General features: G+C 44.3%; 1 protein-coding gene across 6 annotated transcripts in view; it reads right to left on the bottom strand.

The window, feature by feature from the left end:
* RGS6 (regulator of G protein signaling 6) overlaps nucleotides 1–20,474 on the bottom strand; it is a 109,327-nt gene that overhangs the window by 39,337 nt on the left and 49,516 nt on the right. For all 6 annotated transcript variants that reach the window (XR_004240642.1, XR_004240643.1, XM_032111165.1 and 3 more), the window contains 3 exons: nucleotides 16,410–16,520; nucleotides 13,121–13,246; nucleotides 5,233–5,419 (listed from right to left, as the gene is read on the bottom strand). Coding sequence is in view for 4 of the 6 variants with exons in the window: in XM_032111165.1 (XP_031967056.1) it covers nucleotides 5,233–5,419; nucleotides 13,121–13,246; nucleotides 16,410–16,520 (424 nt within the window). In the remaining 2 variants the exon portion in view is untranslated. The remainder of the gene's footprint in view (nucleotides 1–5,232; nucleotides 5,420–13,120; nucleotides 13,247–16,409; nucleotides 16,521–20,474) is intronic.

The raw sequence follows: 20,474 nt of genomic DNA, 5'->3' as shown, positions 1-20,474 counted from the left end.
ACCATCACTTTGCTATTTTTGTTCCAGACTACTCTTCCAGCTGTATTTGTGGGGCTCTTGATTCTAGATTCTGTTTGGTTGTAGGTTGTTTTGTGAAATCCACAAGTGCAGGAGCTTGCAATTTTTTCTGCTAAGTGTAACAAATACACAACAGTGAGACTTTGTATGTTTTCTACAGTCACCATAACCCAAATACAAGGAAGACAACCAGAGTGCAGTGTAAGGAAGGATTTTGTCCTCCAGCTCCACAGAATCAGAGCCAAAGAAGGAGAAGGGAATAAAGGTCAAGTCCTTGTTCAGTCCCTAACCTCCACAGGAAGGTGCAGGCTGTCAAAAGCCTCCAGGAGCCCTGGGCACACCATTCATGTATAAATACTGATGCAGTGCCACAGTGCTTTCAATTCCCCGTACTGCAGGTTCAAGGCCTCTGAGCAGCACTGGCTCAGGTGGACTTGATCCCCTCTTAAGAGGCAGAGCACCTTGGTCTGCCCCATGCCACCTTGCTGGCTGCCTGCACTGCCAACCAGAGCTGCTTTGCTGTAACCCTGATTCTCCATCCTTAGTCATCGTCCTTTACAGGCATGCATGTAACTAGGGTGACTGGGCAAAACTTTAAGAAAATAGGAATAATGTTTCTTCAAGTTCTTACATGAAAGATGATACAGACACACAATGAATGATTATTTTCACATTTTCCTTCCATGCTATGGTTTTGCTCCAGACCGACAAATGGAGTTCTGTATGGCCACTGAATAGACACCAGGCCTTTCACATCCTGTGCATGCTTGAAAACACAAAATCAAGAGAAGCCACACCTCATTCTCCCTTCTTGGTGCAAAATGACATTTCACTTCCAAGAGATCCTTGCGTAAACTTGGAGTTTGGTATTGAATTCAACAGGATCCTGTCAAGTTCTGTCAACACCTTGAACTTCTTGTTACAACCAGAATGCAAACTGATGACTGACCACTGATGAATCCTGCAAGGACTCATATCTCTGTCACAGTCCAGAACAAACTGAACTACACCTGGGGCAGCTGAGAGCATGAACTGGGCTCAAATCTCAAGACCAGATTTAAGGAAGAAAGTTTTTACAATGAAGATAGTGAAACCCTGGCCCAGGTTGCCCGGAGATGTGGTGGATGCCCCATTTCTGGAAACATTCAAGGTCAGGTTGGACAGGGCTCTGAGAAATATGATCTAGTTGAAGATGTACCCTGCTCATTTCAGGGAAGCTGGACTAGATGATCTTTAAAGATCATGCCTTCTGTCCCAAATTATTCTACGTTTCAAATCTGGTACAGGTACATTTCTGGTTTGAGCTGCCTGGAGTTTAGCATTATAGTCTAAATCTGCCCTGGAATTAGCCAAGGATCTGCAAAGAACAGTTAAAATCCCTAACTGAGCCTGGATTAGAACTGAATTTCCCTGAATCATCTTCATAGTTACTTCAGGTAAAGGGATGTCGATCTAAAATTCTATTTTATTTATTAAAGAATAAAAATAAACAAAGAAAACAGGAAAGGAATTCCAAAGACAACTGTGTGGCTTACCTTACTCTAGTACACCTGGCTCTGAAGCCTACCAGTAAACGTAGACTAAATGGCCCTAAAAACATTACTGAGGAAACACAATGCATCCTTGTGATACTAGCTTCCAACACCAAGGGACTGAGGAAGGGATTAAGGACCTTCTGAAGGCAGAAAGACATTTCAGGGGAGGCAAGGACATGCTTGATGGGGGTAGGGGGAGAATGGTTAAAAAACGAATAATGTGTTGTACAGATAAGCCATAATTGTCACACTCACAGCTCTGTGTTTCCATGTAAAGATGAATTACTTTGGCTGTCAGCAGCTTCATTAGCCAAAAGAGGCCATTCAGATGGACCCAAACCTATTTACTTTCCAGAGCTGACGGTGCCTGCTTCATATTGCAGGGCTCCACATTGGTTGTTCAATGATGCTGATAACTCCTGTGGGAGCTTACATCCTGCTAAGTACTTCACTGTTTAATTGAACTGACCTTTCCTGATGATGCCCCTTGTATTAAAAGCTGCTTTACTCCCCAGTGAAAATGGTTTGATAATCATAATATTTTACTCCGAGGACAGTTGTTTAAGAGCAGAAAATAATCAGCTAAATTGGTAGGCTCCCCTCTGGAGGGGCCCAGCACTAAAATGACAGAAGGTGCTGTGGACCAATATAGCTGGCACAGCTGACGCTGAGGACAGAGCCAGGAGCAGCACTGGGCTGCGTGAGAATGGGGATGCCAATAAACTGGACAGCTGGGGAGGGGAGTGCAGGCCGAGCCAGCACAGCACACTCTGCTCAGAGCTGAGATGTGCTGGCACAGCTTGAGCCAGGCATGGAGTGGGCAACGGCACCTGTGGGAGCCACAGCAAGAGGGGCAGCTCTATGCAAGCCCAGCAGTGCAGGACTGTGGAGTGCAGCAGCACTGAGGGACATACAGCATGGCAAGTATCCTAAGCTGAGATGGGGAAATGGCAAAACACTTGCTTCTGTGGTACAGGAATCCATCTCAGAGAGAGGTCTCTCTGAAATAATAAGTGCACACCAAATTCAGGTTTGAGTTAGGAGCCCTTTGAGGACTGAGATTTGGAGCTGAGATTTTCTTAAACAGAGGAACCATTTGCTTTCAGACCATGACTGGCCTAGGGACAAAGAGGTTTGAAGTGAGAGGCATGTTTGCCAAGAGCCCCTTTCTCCTTGTTTTTATCTAGGCTAGTTGCCTTACCAGATGGTTGAGCAGCATCTGGGAGAGTTCTTTGGGGCTGGGAGCCAAGGTTGTGCCAAGAAGCACACCAACGTAGACTGTTAAGAACCTGATAACAAACGATGCTTTGCTTTCAACTTCCTGTTATAAAGCATTTGCTGGCCTGAATGTGCTCTGCTATACCTTGCCCTTCCCAAGTACAGCAGTGCGTCCATTTCCAGTGCTTTTTATACAGAATTGCCATTTTGTGGATCTCTCAAGTCATGACTAGAGTGCCACATCACCTTCTCCTATTCTTCCATCGCAGGAGTACCAAACTAATTTTCTCAGTTTAGCCAACAATTTTCCTTCCTCTAAGTGTCTCACAGCTGCAGGCATTCAGAGAATGTGCTGTTGAGTAAAGTAATTTTTTCTTGTTCTTTACTTACAAGGACATTTCAGTTGTTTTCCTCTGTGCTAAAGCTACACGGGACAGGACAACACTCATATTTTCCCTCCCACAGAGGGTGTTTTGACTAGTTGTGTCTGGTTGAGTGCCTAGGAATGTGGGATGTGTGGGAGCTCCCATGGGCTCCTGATGCCAGGGTGCTGAGATAAGGCAGCTGCTGCAGATTCATGGACAAGAGCCTCTGTGGTGGCAGGGCTGACCTGCAAGAGACACTGCGGCAGTACCTGGGAGATTTAGAGCACCCTGGGGCGATCTATGCTGGCTACCATGAAGTGGATGTGCAAACAAAAATGTTCCTTCTCCAGGATAAGCCAGCAAAAGCCAACATTGCTCCAGCTCTACCAGGGCGCTACACCCTTCAGCAGTGTCCTTCTTCTTCCTTCTTTTGTTAGACAGCCTTTGCAGCTATCCAGTCAAGCAGCCACAAACAGCTTGCTTGGCCTCTGGAGAGCTACCAGAAGCCCACTGCACAAGAAGGTAACTGGGTTCACCTTTTGCATTGTGCTATCCTCTCTTGGCATAGATTCAACCTCCAAGATAACCACAGCTGGCCCTGAAGGTTTACCTTTGCCTCATATTTCTGTGTCCACGAACCACAACAGATGAACTGAGGACATCTGTCAGTGTAAAAATCCACTGAAATAAAATTAACCCAAGAAGCTAAAATTGCAGTCTAACTGCCAGGGCTCCAGCTTGATTGTATCAACTCCCCTCTGAATGGCAATTACATTGTGAACTGATCAGTTCAAGGCTAAACCCTCCATGTCTTCTTCTAATTAAATACTCATCATCTAAACATTCATCTTATTCTTAGTACTTCTACCTATCAATTTAATCAATTCCCCCATTATTCACCTTTCTGCTCTAGCCTGCATTTTGCCATCATCACTTTTTTCAGGTAATGCAGAAGTTCTTTTTCACTACAACTGCCAAGCAAAGAATACATCTTAGCCAGAATGTCTTCATACTCCTGTATTTCTCAGCTCTAAAAAGGGCATTTAAGTTGCCTGATATTCACAGGGGACTGCCTTGAAACTTCACATACATTCCTTCTATGCTAGCCCCAAGGAGCAAGATTGCATTCAGGAAAATAGAGTATTTGATGCTGGTTTGAAAAATTCATTGCCTAACCTTGTATAAGTGGTCCACAACATCTCCTCTGAGATGAAAGTATTTTGTTAGTGGAGTATTTTGAAGAATTACCTTTGAATGTCAATTTAAAAAAAAAAACCACACCAAAACCCAGGAATTCTTTTCATTTGCTGTTGGTTTTACTACATCTTGTGATAAAAATGATTATGAGGAAGATATCTTTTAATTGTGTCCCTAGTAATATTTGCTAAATGATCCCTTCTTCCTTTTTCTTTTTTAAAAAATACAAAATTATATTTTCACTTTCCAGAAGGCTATGCAGCTTTATTCTTGCTTGTAACAATTTTTCTCAAATTATCTGTTTTCCTCAAGGCATTTTCTGTGTACAGTTTATCTGTGAAATTTCCCTGATAAAGCTGGAGCCTTAGGAGGGAAGGATTAAGCTCACTGCATTGCCTACTGTCCTATCATTACTCTAAGGTATTGTCTGGTGGACAAATTTCTAGCTGTGTTGGAGGGAGCTGCTGCGTTTGGGGTTTGGCAGGGGGATATAACTAGCTATAAATAAATACATTACAGAAAAAGTGTATTAGCCAAGATTTTGATATGACATCGGCCATTCTGTAAATATGCCAGACTTTGGTAACAGGTAGTACAGAGAGACAGGCTGAACTGTATAGCACTCTTTCATCTGTGCTTTCTCTGAGACATGGCTCCAGCTTGCAGTACCTTCCAGACTTGTAGATTTTAGAACATTTGCTCCCAGAGGAACCTTAGCCTGTTACGACAGATAGATTCAACAAAAATATAATTTACCCAGCTTGAATAGACATCCTCAAAGTCACTTCAAACTGTGCATCTCCTTTTTCTTACGACTAAGCAGTGACAATGTGATAGTGGAATGTCATGTTAAAACTGAGAGTTTCATTAGCAGTAGTTCCACAAAATCAAAAACTAACCTGTGCATCTTCATATGTATATCTCCCTGGGTCTTTGACATTTTGGCTTGTTTTCTCATAGCTGTGGGAATCCAGGTTGATAGCACTTTGGGCCCCAGGAGCTAGAAACTCTTGCCAGATTTCTTCCACTCTGGTGGTCACGTCCTGTAAAGGTTGTTTCTTGAGATCTTGGACAGCCAACCAAAACCTGTACTAGGAAAAAATTAACAGGGCAGAAAAGAGAAAAAGATAGAAATCTAGGTAAGATTTTGTGAATAAGCCTAGGCAGAGTCCCAAAACAGACACAGAACCTAATCCTGTGTCTATTAGAATTCACTGAAGACTCTCCACGTAAGCATGACTTCAAGGGGAAGGGGTGAGGTACTTTACACCAACCCCTTATATTTTGGCTAAGATCAGAACACTGACTTTAAGAAGTGATACATCCTTATTCAATCTGCCCCTGCAGAAGTGTCAGATTAGGTATGCAAACAGGAAATGGTCCAGAGCTATGCAGCTGGAGGAGGGGAGCAGGCTCTGCCTCCCACAGCCCTGCTGCAATGTGCTGGTCATTCCTGCCTGCAGGATCAGTCATCCAGAGGGGATGCAAAACAAAGAACAAACTTAATATCATTTCCATATAATTTCAAACTTAATATTAATATAGCTTCCATTTCCAGAAAGTATTTTTTTTTACTTGTAAACTGACCAGCATTCAGATGGATGCCATGAGAAAAGATGACACTTGTCATGCCATACTCCATTTTTACAGGGATATTTTCTTGACTAGACTATGCTTACAGACTAAAGTAAATTCATAAACACTGAGAAGATAATCTCTTTGATGGCTAAGGATATAATCCATATCTTGATCTGTGAAAAGAAAGACCACAGAATATTTTCACAAGAGTAACATGCATGTCTTTTGTCTTTTATCCTAGGAAAAAGACATTTTGGTGCTGGTGCTACTTTTATTTATTATTGAAAGAGATACGGTCTTTCAGGTGATTAATTCAAAAGATACATGGTGCCCAGCAGCCTTTTGTTTTGGTCAACTCTATCTTCCAGCAAGAAGATATCCCTGAGGGCTGTCTGCCCTGAGTACCTGGGCCCTGCAACCTGGCTGAGCAAGCACAACAGTGCTCTGCACCGAGTGCTGAGAGATACAGGGCAAATAGGTACAGATATTGCAGCCACCTGCAATAACCAGCTCTTTCCTACCCCCTGGCAAAGGTGCCCATTGTCCAGGGATGACAAGGAGGGCAGGGTTTGCCTTGGCTGTCCCTGCCCTGCACTGCTCTTACGCACTCCCTCTGCTGGGCAGACTGCGCAGAGGGGACAGGGTTTGTCTGGGTCATTGCTTGCTCAGGGCATCCGCAAGAGCTGCACAACTTGGAAAATCCTGTGTCTCCCTTATAAATCAGTTGAACTTTATCTGAAGTCCTGATTTCTCACCCCAAATTATTCAGTGGCATCAGTGTGCAGCCACTAAGGCAAATATTCCTTCGTGGTGGAAGGAGGAAGATATAGTCTGTCCCAAACAAAAATCCCAATGGCAGTGAGGGGAGGTAGAGGAGCCAGCAGCCTGGTGACTCCTGTCACCTCCTGACCCTCGCTTCCTTAATGGCTGCAGGCAGTACCTAAACACCCTGGAAATGGTGTTACTGCAAGCAAATGAGGCTGCTACCCCATTTAGCCTGGTACCCTACCTGAGGGTAGAAACAGTCAATTTGGGAAAAAAATGACAACCACACTACATGCAAGGCCAGGCTTAATCCTCCTTGCCTGTCTGCTGCTTCTTCCTAACCATCAGGCGACCTCATGCCACAGCCCTGACTCACCCAAGCCACTTGACTATATGCCTTCAACATGGTTTTCCCATTTCCTTGGCAGGCTCAGTAAAACAGACTGAGGTACACTCAAACGCTGCATCAATACCTGTGGAGTCACATACTTGTGGTTCTAAGACAGTGACGTTTGATTTTATAGCTGAAATAGAGTATCTGGGGTTGGTGGTGGGGTGTGTATGGTTGGTCCTTTTCCATCTTTGAGAGTTTAAGTGCACCTGATGTCCTGTCTTGTTATTTGAACAGTGACACCCCCAATTATCACATGCATGCAGAGAGTAAAGGGTGGCACTCACAGTGCAATAATCTGATGCCATATGCGGCTTCCGTTATTTGAAAATACTTTATCATTCAATTTCAGATGCAATGGGAACACATGAATGCAGAAAAGGCATAGGGAGAAAAGATGCTAATCATTCCAGAGTAGCTGGGACACTTCAGACAAACACTTGGCTAGGGAGAACCTTTTCTTCTGGCTTATCTTCTGCCCCTGGAGCCGGGGAGGCGGGCTGGGAAAGCACTCTCATGAGAGAACTGGGAACGCTGTGAAGTGACAGCTTGCCAGAATAGGAGCACCATCCATTTTAATAACCATTTGGCTCAGTCTGAAAACCAACCAACCAGACCAACCTGACAGTAACAAGAACAAGCTCTTTTTACTGCAAGCACTCGTGAATTCATGCCCAAGGCTGGATCTCCTCTTCAAGGCAAAGGGGAGTTTTGTCTTGGTAAATTTCAAAGCTATTCACTATAGCTGGCATCTGAAAATCAAGTAATACCAAAGAGGGGTACACAGCCCCGCAGCTTCAACTCCAAGGCAAATTCTCTGCCACAAGGAATCATCCTGAAAACAATGCATAAGCAGGGCTTCCTATGGGATTTAGAGCATTGCAAGAGAGAAGCAGGTATTTCTGCTTAGGAAAGGAGCAGACACACATGACTGTGCTGGAATTTCTGCTCAATTATAAAGTGCAAATGCATTCCCTGAATCCCTGCACTTTCTGAAGTGCAAGCTCAGCCCCAAGTTCATGAGGAGTAAAGTGAAGATCTTGCATTGCCTCCTCTCCTTCTGTAGGAGACAGATTTCCAGTGGACACCGCTTGCATGGGGGCAGGGGGGAAGGGAGATGTCCTTGTGTGTCCTCTCCACAGGCGCCCTTTAAGCTGAGCAGGACTGGCACAGGGACTGTCAGCACAGAGGGAACAGCAGCACTGATCACAGGTTCTTTGTCCTTTACAAAACAGCATGTAAGGTCTGGAGAAGGCTGATAATAGGGTATCCTAAAGTGTTGTCAGTGGCATAAACCATTCCAGCCTCATCGAGCTTGTAATTAAACTGCTGCCACTTGCAGAAGATATCCCATAATGGCATTTATCCTCCACAGCTCCCCCAAAGCACAGAAAGCTCCTGGACCTCAGCGTGTGTGCTTCTGCCTCCCTGCAGAGCGCTGCAGAGGTGCTCGGTCACTGCTGTTCAAAGACGTCCCCCAGTGAAAAGGCTGCTGGGGAAAGACAGGGTGGTAGCGGGGGAGTGGTTGCTTCTGAGGTACATTGTACAACAAAAATTAATTTAAAATCCCGACCAGGAGGCAAAAAATGGATGACTCCAGAAACAGAGAAACAACTGTCAAAATAAGGGCAGTGTTGTATCCCCATCTTGGGGATGGACACGATACCCCTAGCTTGACAGTGAATTCATCAAGTGACTGAGGTTGGAATCCAAGCACATTTCTCTCCTTGCCTCACTAGCTCCATGCCAGTGTCCCATGCACCTCCCATCTCAGATCTCTAACCATTCACAAATCTTCCATTCACCAAGAAGTATCTTTGAACATCTCAGCTGGGAAAGGAAATGAATGAAAGTGATAGGTAAAAATGAAAATGCAGTTCAGACAGGGGCAATATTCACATCTTTGTGTTGTTTAATGGTCAGATCTTCGGCACAGGAAGCTTGGCATGGCCAAGACCAACAAAAACCTGTTCTTGGTGAGCAAGCTGGGGGCAGACAGATACTGCAAGGCTGTGCGCTGGGGCACTGAGGGCCTGCCAAGGAGACCGCAGTATCGGTGGGGACGGGAGAAGCGTCCCGCAAGGCCTCCCCCTCACCCTTCTTCCCCTCCCCTCCCCCGCGGTGCACCCCGGCGTCCATGGTGCAACTCCCTCCTTCTGCTGCCTTTCAGTTTTGCGGGGCCGGAAAGCCCTTTTGTCGCTGCAGCTGAGCAGCGCCCGCCGGCCGTGAGCAGCGCCCGCGGTGCGGCTCTGCCCGGGCCCACTGAGGGGCCGGCACCGCGCCCGCGCTCGGCTCCGCGAGGCCCGCGCAGCGCGGGGCGGTGGCGCCGCCTGCCGGGCACCACCCGGCCCTGCCCGCGCTCGGCCCTGCCCCGCGCCCGGCCCTGCCCGCGCCCGACACTGCCCCGCGCCCGACACTGCCCCGCGCCCGGCCCTGCCCCGCGCCCGGCCCTGCCCCGCGCCCGGCCCTGCCCCGCGCCCGGCCCTGCCCGCGCCCGACACTGCCCGCGCCCGGCCCTGCCCCGCGCCCGGCCCTGCCCCGCGCCCGGCCCTGCCCCGCGCCCGGCCCTGCCCGCGCCCAGCACTGCCCGCGCCCCGCGGAGCCCTCCTGAGCTGGCACTGCCTCAGAACTGCTCGGGAAACGCTATTTAGGGAACACGGGGCTTTGGGGGGGCTCGGTGTATTTACTGAATATACGAGCTCTCCTCACTGCCTGAACTTCTCCTTTCCTCAAAACTCGGGGAAAAAAATATTGGCAACAAGTTTCAACCATTAGGGGTCATGTAGGATATAAACACTTTCTGCAGGTAAAATTCCTTTCCGGCAAACTCCATGTTCAACATATGCTCACAATCAATAGGGCCCTGGGTGCCTGCATCCATGCATCACCAGCTCCACAGTGCATTCCCACAAAGTGTCATGTGTTTCCCACTAAGGTCTATAAACAGGTGTGCAGCCTCCTTTCCCTTCGGGTGAAATTCCCATGTCCCGTACTTCCACTTTGCTGTTTCTCTTTCCAGCTGACACTCTTTGAAGCTGGGGGGAAAAAATTTCAATCCAGCAGCTAGATGAACATCTCAGCAATCTCATGACATCTCAAAAGATTCCCAGGTCATAAAAAATGTATAATAACTCTCTGATGCCCTTTCTTTTCTTATAATTTCTTTTTTGTTTTATTTTAAATTTAAGTTTGGCATTTTAACTGCTATATTTTGGGTACTTCAAAAAAGCACCAGAGTCAAAACAAATTGTAGATGAAAGATAGCAACAGAGATAAGAAAGAAAACAGAGCAAGGAAAAGAGTTAAAATAAAAACAGAGAGAAATATACCCAACTGACTGGCTTTCCTGCTCCCACATAAATAATGGACAGCAAGTAAATAAGTAAGTTACAGGGCTCAGCCAAGCCCAGGAGACTGGTGGACATGATCCTGCAAGTTTACTGGAAGACAGAAACACAGCTGGAAGGTTATCTGGGAGGTCATCGAGTCTAGTCTCCTGCTATTTCTGGCAGTGCCTCACCCAAGACCCCCACCGGGACCAATTTTTCCTCAGCTAGGAAGATACGGAAATACCTCACCACCATCAGGCCCGTGATTTGGGACTCGCACCACTGGGTGTAAGAGCAGAATTTGGTCTACTTGCTATATTACTGAATTACATTCATTTCAAGGCATTCTCAAGCACACACATCACAGAATTTTTTCTAGTGCTACCATGAATTTCTAGGTTTTCCAGCAGTCACTTTCTCGATCTGCTTTAAGTTCAACAGAAGGGCCTCAGCGCTCCGGCCAGTGTTAATGAAGGTCCTACTGATACTCCCAAGAGATAGCACCTTCCCATTGCAACAGTTCCGAGATCTCTGGGTAGTTACTGGGAAGAGAGTCCTGAAAAGATTAAATGTGAATGTTACTTTTCTAGCAAGGTGCTAAATGCTATGCCCTCAGAAAGTTTCTTACAGCTCCCCGGGGTTTGGATGGGATTCATCTCACTGAACTGTAGTTGTCTACCATGCAGACACCGTCATTTGAATCAATCTCTCCAAGCTTATGGTAACAAGAGATAGGCGCTTAACAGTGTATTTTAGATGCTTTTAGTTTTGCTTCCACTTAAAGCTGAAACAAATCCTTCTCAGGTGATTCACTGACTCCTCTTCAGCTTCTCTTCTCTCTCTCTAAAGGCAGACTGGATAAGAAGAAGGCATGTGCTTCCGAGCTGTCAACTTAGGTGAGGCAGATCCCAACTTCGCTGTTGAGCTTCTCTCTCTAGCACCACTGCTAACAATCCACTCTATTCCAGTTTTCTTCATTAATCTTTCTACCTTTGCAGCCTGTTATTTAAAGTTTTAAGCAGGCTTGCTAATGCTATCCAGTATTAGATAATATTACCACATAAGCCAGTACCATCATAATGATACCATAAGAACGATGGCAAAGTTCCCATACTAAGAATGATGCCAATGTCTTCCACAAAGGATGCAGGATTTTACCTGTCTATGCCAGCCCACTGATTTGCCACCTCCCTTCACTACATCCCAAAATCAAAGAGAATGTGCATCAGCAGGAAGAGCAGCTCTGACTGACCAAGGAAGGTACAAGTTTGCCTTCTCATAATCAAACTTTCTCCATTTGTTTGAGTAGGATGAACGTGGGGATAGACGCTAGTCATAAAGCCTGATGGATTTCATTAGCACAACCCCAGATTTATTTCAGAACACTTATTTGAAGAGTATTTTAATACAGTATATTAATTTTGCACTTCATCACTACAATTTAATTGCAAATGAGTGCCGCTGGACATAACTTCACTAAGCATATGCAAGTTCAGCACCTGTTTAGCAACAAAATTTCAAGCTCATTTATGTAATTAGTAACACTCCCTTGTTTTCTTACAGGTTAACTTTCAGGTTTTTCAAAACAATGAAGTGCATTGAGTTTTCACTGTTTTGCTGCTGGCATGCTTTCTGTACTTCTCCTTGGATAGGGAAACCTGATAAATAGGATGGTAAGTTCCACTCATTAAAAATCACTTTCGGGGGAATTTCCCTTTCAGATCTTGCAGGCTAGCAGACTGCACTACAGTGACAATTGTCCACATGCTTTAGTAATGTATTTGATTTTCTAAGTGAAAAAGAATGAAAAAAACACGAACTAAAAAAAGGCTGTGCAATCAGGTTCTTATCTGGTGTAAAAAGAGAACATCAAGCCTGCTCACTACCAGCAAAGGCAAAAACCCGACTGACTGCGTGCTCACGGACAGCAGATTTCCTCAGCCCAAGAGGAGGCTCAGCTCTGCCAGTGAACCTGCAAGCTTCTCTCACCTTCCCTGCAAATGCTCACTCAGCCTTCTGGAACACCTTCTGCCCAAAAAAACCCCACGAGAACCTGTCCCTGTACCCATCCATGTGCTAAGACACAACCACAGCACCGCAACAAAACCTCTGCAGTGTAACTTAGACTGTAAAAAAAGTGGGGTTTACTGGCTCTCAGCCTGATGTAGAATCACGTGGGTGTCTACATAATTTTTCATAAATAAAGTTTTGACTTCTTCACAACCTGAGAAGTCAGGTACTCAGAATCCCCACACAGAGAGTCCTGTTAAGGTGAGTCAAGCTCTCTTGGACAGCTAGCAGATACCAAAACTAAAAGCAGTTGTTGCAAACCTGACTTGCTGAGTGCCAATACTGCAACAGTTCCTAGCCACATGATGACCATACTGTTTCCCTGACACAAGCCCTGCCACAAAGACACGTGTAAATCCTATATATTGATAGGGAGCTCAGTGGTGATGTGCTGCATCTCATCACATCATGCGAGTCTGCAAGCCCTTGTGTAAGATACCTGACAACACTGGCTCTGCTAAACACTCTTTCTGAAATTACTTACATAGGTCTAGTATAGGCATCTGTAGCAGTGCTGAGGGCCAAATTCTGCCGTTCTCATCTTTATTCAAATGGGTGTTTTTAGCAGTTCAAGACACACCAAACATTGCATTTCACCTATGCAAGAGAGTAGAATTGGTCCCATTCATTTAGTCAAGTCAGAAAAGGTTTCACCTGAGGTTTTCTGAGCTGAATTCTGATTCCAGGAAACGAAGGAACTGGTCTCGTCCTACTGGGTCCTTCAGCACCTCATCCATGGAGAAACCCCATCTTTTCACACGCTGCTGACTAGGTTCTTTGCTGTTTGGAGAGAGAAGGGTAAAAACAGATGGAATGTGCATCTCTGCCTGCTGTCCGAGCAGCTGCTGCTGTTTCTGCTAAGTGAAGGGAGGGAGATTATCAGATGAGATGCTGTTTTTTTCTCAAGATTTTGCAAAAATACAAGTTAGCAAATAACACAAAGAAGCTATAAAGACCAAGGTCATCATTAAAGCAGCAGTACTATTTGGGTGCTACATACATGTTGAACTAAGAGAGACTGTGAATGATTTTTTTTTTAGTTTCTGGTAGGTTTCACTTGAAAAACAGCATACCGTACCTAAACGATTACTCATTATGCACTTCTTGCATATCTCCTCAAATCTACCTTAGGATTTCTTACACATCAAGGCAGAAATTTTCCAGCAATGTTCCCTGGGTCACTGGTGAGCTCCAGAGCATTTCCTTGTGTCCCACACAGTGCTGCCTGGTCATTTGGAACTGGCTTCAGATTTTCAGATCCACATTTGCATTAGAAAAGCAGTTCCACTAAGAAGCAATGCAGACAAAGTATCTAAAATGATTACTGGTTTGTAGTCTTTTATTTTTCAGTGCCTCTGATTTTTGCATACCTAAGTCTCAGAAGACTAAAAAGCATCTTCCTCCTACTCTCCATGATAATCAGACTTTTATTTTGTGTCTCAGCTGGGATACTGAGATAGAGAGGCACCCAAAATCACTAGCAACCTTTCTCCTTAATTATTTCTTAATACAGCCCAACTTACATAAGCTGTTGTTTGAATTGCCAGACATGTTGCAGAGATGCCTATGGGGGGATGTGGTGCCTGGGAATCACAACAAGGATCCTATGAGACAGTCTGCATCAGAGCGTAATCTGGGCTCACAAAGTGTCTGAAAGCTTCTGGTGTGATGGCGTCATACTATGAGACAACCATTAAAACACAGCTCAGCTGCTCACATTTGTGACAGCAGAGCCATTGTTAACAGTACATATCTATTAAACTGTGAGTCTCGTCATGTCCACAGCGATTCCTAATCATGGAGCCTTAGGGGACAGTGGCGATCTGTGCTGAAGACAAATAAGCCAAAGGGGTAAATAAAATGCCTGCTTTGATTTTCTCTTGGTGGAAAGGCTAAGCAAAATTGATAGGCATGTCCTCACTTGAGGAGCAGCACACTTGGGATGGCTCCTCCTGCGCTCCCTCAGGAGCCAGCAGTGCTGCAGACAAGGGCGCAGATCCAGCCTACCCGTTATGTGAGCCAGCCTGGACACTGAGACACAAAAGCCATGCTTGTGCAGAGCCACGCACAATCTATGCTCAGGGAATTTCCTGCTGAATCCAGAGATCTGTACCTGCTCTTCTTGCAGCTACACAATGTTCTAGCACAAAAAAAAGGCCAAAGTGCTGTCTAAAACAGAATGCTTTCCATGGCATTTCCTGAGTCTTGATTGCCATAAAGGATGAACTCTAGTGGCATGGGGCTGCCCATACTCTGCAGCCAGCCTTGCCACTAGAAGTGAGAGGCTCTTTGTTTTCCTGTGCAAGGGCTCTGCTTTCCTAACTGAGGAAACAGCTTTGCAGGCAACACAAGGGGATCTTGGGGATCATTTAATTATTCATGCAAGTTGCAACTAGATGCAGATGCAGTGAGGTTTTTTACAATAGAGAATAAAATGGAAATACAGAGCTGTTTGTTCTTCCATCTCCCCACACTACAGCTTTCTCTTTTTCATCAGCAGGAAATCACCTTCCTTAACTCTAAAATCATAGCAGAAGCCAAGCATTTATTTTAAATTCCTGTAAGGCTGTGACATCAGGTTAATTGTATTCTTCAGGGACACAGACATCTTTCCTGGGATTTGCAGTTACCTCAACAGATGCAGAAATAATGGATGCCTGGATTACCTTGTGGGTGAGGGTTCCTGCAGAGCAGTATTTTGCAAGGGCTGTATCTGGTACTAGCCCTCCTAGGGAGGATGGAGAAAATGAAAGAAGCTAGCTAAAAAAGAAATCCCAAATATTAAAATTATGTGAAGAGGGGCAAAGATTAGGAAAGTAATGGATTTCTGGGACTACCAGAGAAGCAGGTGAAAACAAGTTTCACATCCCAAACTACGTAGTTTTTAAATGGGGCAAAAAACTTGTCCTTTTCTTGGAACACTGATTGCCTATGAATCAGTTTTCTTGGCCAATAGCATCTCTGAATTATTATTCAATAACACACAGGATTAGATAGTGCCAAATGGCAGCAGCTAAACACTGGAGAAGCTGCTGAGCCCTTACAGTTGATTGCCACAGGATGTGATTGAGTAGTGAAGGTGATAGAGGACATGGTGATTCCATTCAAATTTGCTGTGGGAGCTGCTAGGCATAGTGGCAGGCAGGACAATTCAAGTCCCTTTACAAGGATTGTGAATAGCCTGTGAAGGTAAAAGACACAGACACAGGCCACACTTCCCTTGCACCAGCGTCACATGGGCAAAATGTGATCTCTGTTACAGTGTTCTGCTTGGTTTTTTTTTTGAGAAACTTTCTGAGGTGCAAGGCATTGAATGTCCTACAGTCGTTCCTCCCTCTTTTCATCTATTTGACACCATAACAGAGACAAGCTAGCTTGTTCACCAACAGGTGAGGCCCAAACTCACTCTATCAGCCTATTATAATTCTGACCTGTCAAGTCTCACACATCTCACATGAGCTACGTTCTTCTCAACAACTGGTCACATTCTTCTGGCTCCTGTGCCAAACTCACTTCTGCACAGCAGGAATGACCACTACTCTATAACTGATCCCATTTTGCCAGCAGCATCTTTCATGGGATTCCAGGACATCAGCAAAGCTGGAGCATTGCAGCGGGGGAGGAGCAGGCTCTCAAGGGTCAAATGAGATATGCTGGAACAAGTTTGCCTTAGCAGTATCCTATAGCTGTAGGCTCCTAGACATGAGCCTGTGCATGTGCATGAGAACATCCATTACCTGACTTACAGAGCACCATACATCAAGCCATATGGAAGTGGAAGGGCTGAATAATTCACAGACACCAGTGATAAACTTTAGCTATGTTCTTGAGTCTTGTAGTTACAGATATACAACTTCCTTTCCAAACAGGGCAGTGTGAAGAGCATATAAAAAAAATGGCAAGACAACTCTCACATTAGTTAAAACTACCAATTATTTTTTACCTCATTTCAATGTCCCACAATGCTGCATCATCACTTATCCAGGGATTGGAAGGCTCAGCAGGAGTTATAAAGGGGTCATATTCCACATATTGCTCTGTGTAGGCTATTAAACTGGCAGGTAAGAAAAAAAAAAAAAAGAAAAAAAAAGAAAGAAAGGGTTTGAATGCTCAGTCACACGTCAGAGAGGTACAGCTTTTCTTTTCATCCTGTTGGGGTTTTTTTGTCTTGGATTTTTTTGTGTGTGCGCTTCCTTTTATTTGTAGGGATTAGTCAGTTTCTCAGCAACCACAGGAGACCCTTTTCCCAGGGATGATGCATGCAAGGATTTCTCCACAAACAACCACCAGCTCACTGCAGTGTTTTCCTCAATAGCAGCATTTTCCTCCAGCTTGTCTCTGTTCAGATGCCCCCAAAAAGCCTGATGAGGCAACAAGTGGATTGCTATGGCAGGACTTCCCCCAGAGAGCCATGGGAAGAATATGAAGCATGTGTCATCCTGTTCATTTGCTGCATATTACTATTGCCTCTCACCCTTTTCATTTTTGCAAACTTTTGCACCTACATAAATTTATGCACTATGAGAAACTCACCTAAATAGGGTCATGGGCTGCAGCTACAAATATGTTTAAATCTTCAGAGGATCACAGTCCTGAGCATCAAAGCTTTGCCTATAGATCATTTTTTAGTTATGTTGATATAGTATTTATACTAATGGCACTACTGTAAAATACTTCCACAGTAATAATTAACTTAGACTATAATAAATTATATGCATGTTGGAAAAACACCTGGCCTTTATACTGGCTTGCTTCATGGTGAGTCAGTTAAGGCATATAGCTTCTAATCCTCTCTAGGATGAGATTCAAAGAGCTTTCTGGGAAAAGGACTGTGTCTGCTTGCATAAACGATTCAGAAATTCCACTGGGGTTGGGGTTAAGGGCACATTTTTACAAAAGAAAGATAGCATATATGAAATAAATCAAAAGAAATTTCTCCTAGTCTATACTGGAAATACTCTAAGGCACTTTATTTTTTTGCCTACGACTGCCAAGTAATTAACTAAGTTAATTATGACTCATCATACTGAACAACTAATGTACTTGCACTGTGATTGTCCACGCTAAACTTTACCTCTGATCCTCCACATCTCAAAAAGGCAGGCGAACGAAAAGACCCTGTGAAACAAAGGGTCATAAAAGGCAGAAAGTTTCCCTGACCTGCTCTATAGTAATTATTTCTTTTTGTTTGTCCTAGCTCTTATCATGAGGCATTAAAATCATACACTTTTGTAACCACAGCAGGTTCCCATTGCCCCTGAGGGCACTCGGGGCTGTCTCATCTCATTTCATTAATTACATTTCATGACTGCTGTGGGTCAAGGGTTGGAGGAGGGAGCAGCATCCAATTTCACAGAGCAGCAGCAGTCCCCTTAGACATCAATGAAAGAGAGGGCTGGTTAAAAAAGAAAAGAAAGCCAAAAAGGATCAATCAGGAGATATCTGCTGTGAAACCTGAATTGCTCCTAATAAAATAATAAGAAGGCATCAGAGGTACTAATACAAGTACTAGCAAGAAAGAAAGGGGGAAAAAACTAAAATGAAACAAGGGGGAATTTCTAAGCACATTTTGCTGATTCAGTATAATGGCAGCAGCAGAATCATTGCCTCATTGTCTAAAGGAGGCTATAGGCAGGGGACTCCTAAGGGAAAGCATTTTTGTCAAAATGCAGACCTGGCCTTTTGGGTGATAAACTGTATATCCAGTAGAAGAGGTGATAGGAACACTTGACCGAAGAGTGCAGAGCTTGCCTTGAGAATACAACTGTCTCTCAATCAAGGGGCCTGCTGAGCCTTCACAGGAACTTTGAGAAGCTGAAAGGATAGCACAGATTTTCATCTAGGGAGCTGAGACTGCTTCTGGCAGGAAGATGCTCGTTTTTCCCCAGCCATTTCGGTGATTCTGTGTCTAATGAAATCATACTAACACTGCACAATGCAGTCAGGGAAAACAATAGGTAGAATATACTGATAGTTTTGCTCAACAGTTCTCAAATCTCAATGGCTAAAACTGAGAGTGTGCAGGTCCCAAGTGGGGATGTGGAAGAAAGACTATTTCCAAGGTGTGTGGGGCAGCTGAGGGATGCCTGTTCCCACAGTTGGTACAGATCTACTCCTGGAAGGGGAATAGGAAGGAAGGGAAAGAAAATCTTTAGCAGCAAGCATTTGTCTCACAGAAGCTGGAGATACCCTTTGGAAAGCCTTTCTCTTCTGATGGACAAGGGCTATCCCAAGAATAGCGTGAATTAATGGAAAATAAATACAATTGATCAATTACTATTGAAAGAACTTACATCTTATTTCTGTAACTTGTTTGCCCTAGTGCTTCCTGACTTATTTGCTCCTTGTTACTTCCCTCATCCTCTCTGAAAGTGCCCTTGTGCTATGCTGAAAAATTGGCAGGTGGTGCCACTGTCAGGCTTGACTGTTGAAAGGAGCATGCCAAGAAGTCATCTCCTGTACCCTGATCTGCCACACTGTCACCTCAACTGTCCTGAGAGCAGGGTCCAGTCTGAAAATTGACTTGATAATAACAGCATCTCCTTACACAGCAAATTTGTTCCTAGTGCTTGTATTCAGTGTTTTAATGGGACTTTGAAGGCTGCACAGGGCTTTTTTCAGGCAATTGTTCAAGTCAGGTCATCCATGTTCATTCCTCCTCACTAGTCCCCACTGCTGCAAAGCCAGTCGACCCATCAGCCCCTCTACTTCCCTCCTACCTGCTCTGCAGTGCTCCACATCCAGGCTGCACCACTTTCCACACGAAGTCCTGGGACCCTCAATCAATATTGCCAATATTCAAATCAATATTCAAAGTCATCACATGACCAAACACCTCCTCACAAGATTTGAAGACCACAACCATGATTTTCATTCTTTATAATTATTAATAATTATTTAGAAATACAAGGTTCTTCACCCAGAGGGTGGCTGGGCACTGGAACAGGCTCCTTGGGGAAGTGGTCACAGCACTAAACCTGACAGAGCTCAAGAAGCATTTGGTCAATGCTCTCAGGCACAGGGTGTTATTGTTGAGGCTCTCCTGTGCAGGGCCAGGGGTTGGACTTGATGATCTTGATGGGTCCCCTCCAACTCAGTATATTCTGTGATTCTGTAATTTGATTGTTCTCATTTTATTTGCTTTTCTCCTGGTTATTATTTTGCGCAGGTTTTGATAGCAACATTTTCTTCTCCAACTTGGGAGCAATTAAAAAAAGAAAAAAAAGAAAGCCCTTTCAAACCAGGAAAATTATTACTGTCACAGTATATTAAGGTCATTGTAAGTAAATCCAGTACAATGACTTTTTTTGTTAAAGTAGAAGTATATGTTCTTAATTAAAAAGATCCAAAAGCCCAAAACATAAATATAAATGTGCTCATTTCAATCATACAATGTATTGCAGGATTTCAGGGAGGCTCTGAATATTTTCTGTTTAATTGGATACATTTTCATTCTAATTGTTAAACTTCATGAGCCAGTAGGAACTTACATTGGGCCTCTCACCATTTAATTTACCTAGTATAGCACACGCATGCTAACTGCAGGTGCAGGCACTGCAAAGCACATTTCATAGGGTAACCCTGTTTTACTTTGTTTAAATTAAAATTCCTCTATTATTTTTCTAGAAGCAACCAGCTCTTATCATGTTCCTCATGTTCAACACAGTTTTGCTTTAAAAGTGATGTCACTGAAGAGCATGACTATCCCTACCTTCACCTCAGTGACCACCCTGCAAATGCGCATAACTTACAAGTACCTAAGTAAATGAACTGTCATACTCAATTAAATTTGAGCTTGTTCTTCACCTATTCATACTTTTCTACCAAAACTAAATATTCTGCAAGTCAAATTGTGCGCCTTGATTTGCTTCTTAGAAATCCACTCCTTAAAATACTGCCTTCAGTAGTCCAGGTACAACCCCAGTACTTCTCTAAGTAAGTGGGAGCAGGAACTGGCCCTACAATCCCAGTATGAACAGAGACGTGAACACCATGTGCAACAAATGCC

The sequence above is a fragment of the Corvus moneduloides genome, chromosome 6 (assembly GCF_009650955.1).
Source record: "Corvus moneduloides isolate bCorMon1 chromosome 6, bCorMon1.pri, whole genome shotgun sequence".
Lineage (NCBI taxonomy): Eukaryota > Metazoa > Chordata > Aves > Passeriformes > Corvidae > Corvus > Corvus moneduloides.
This window is presented reverse-complemented; position numbering and strand designations above follow the sequence as displayed.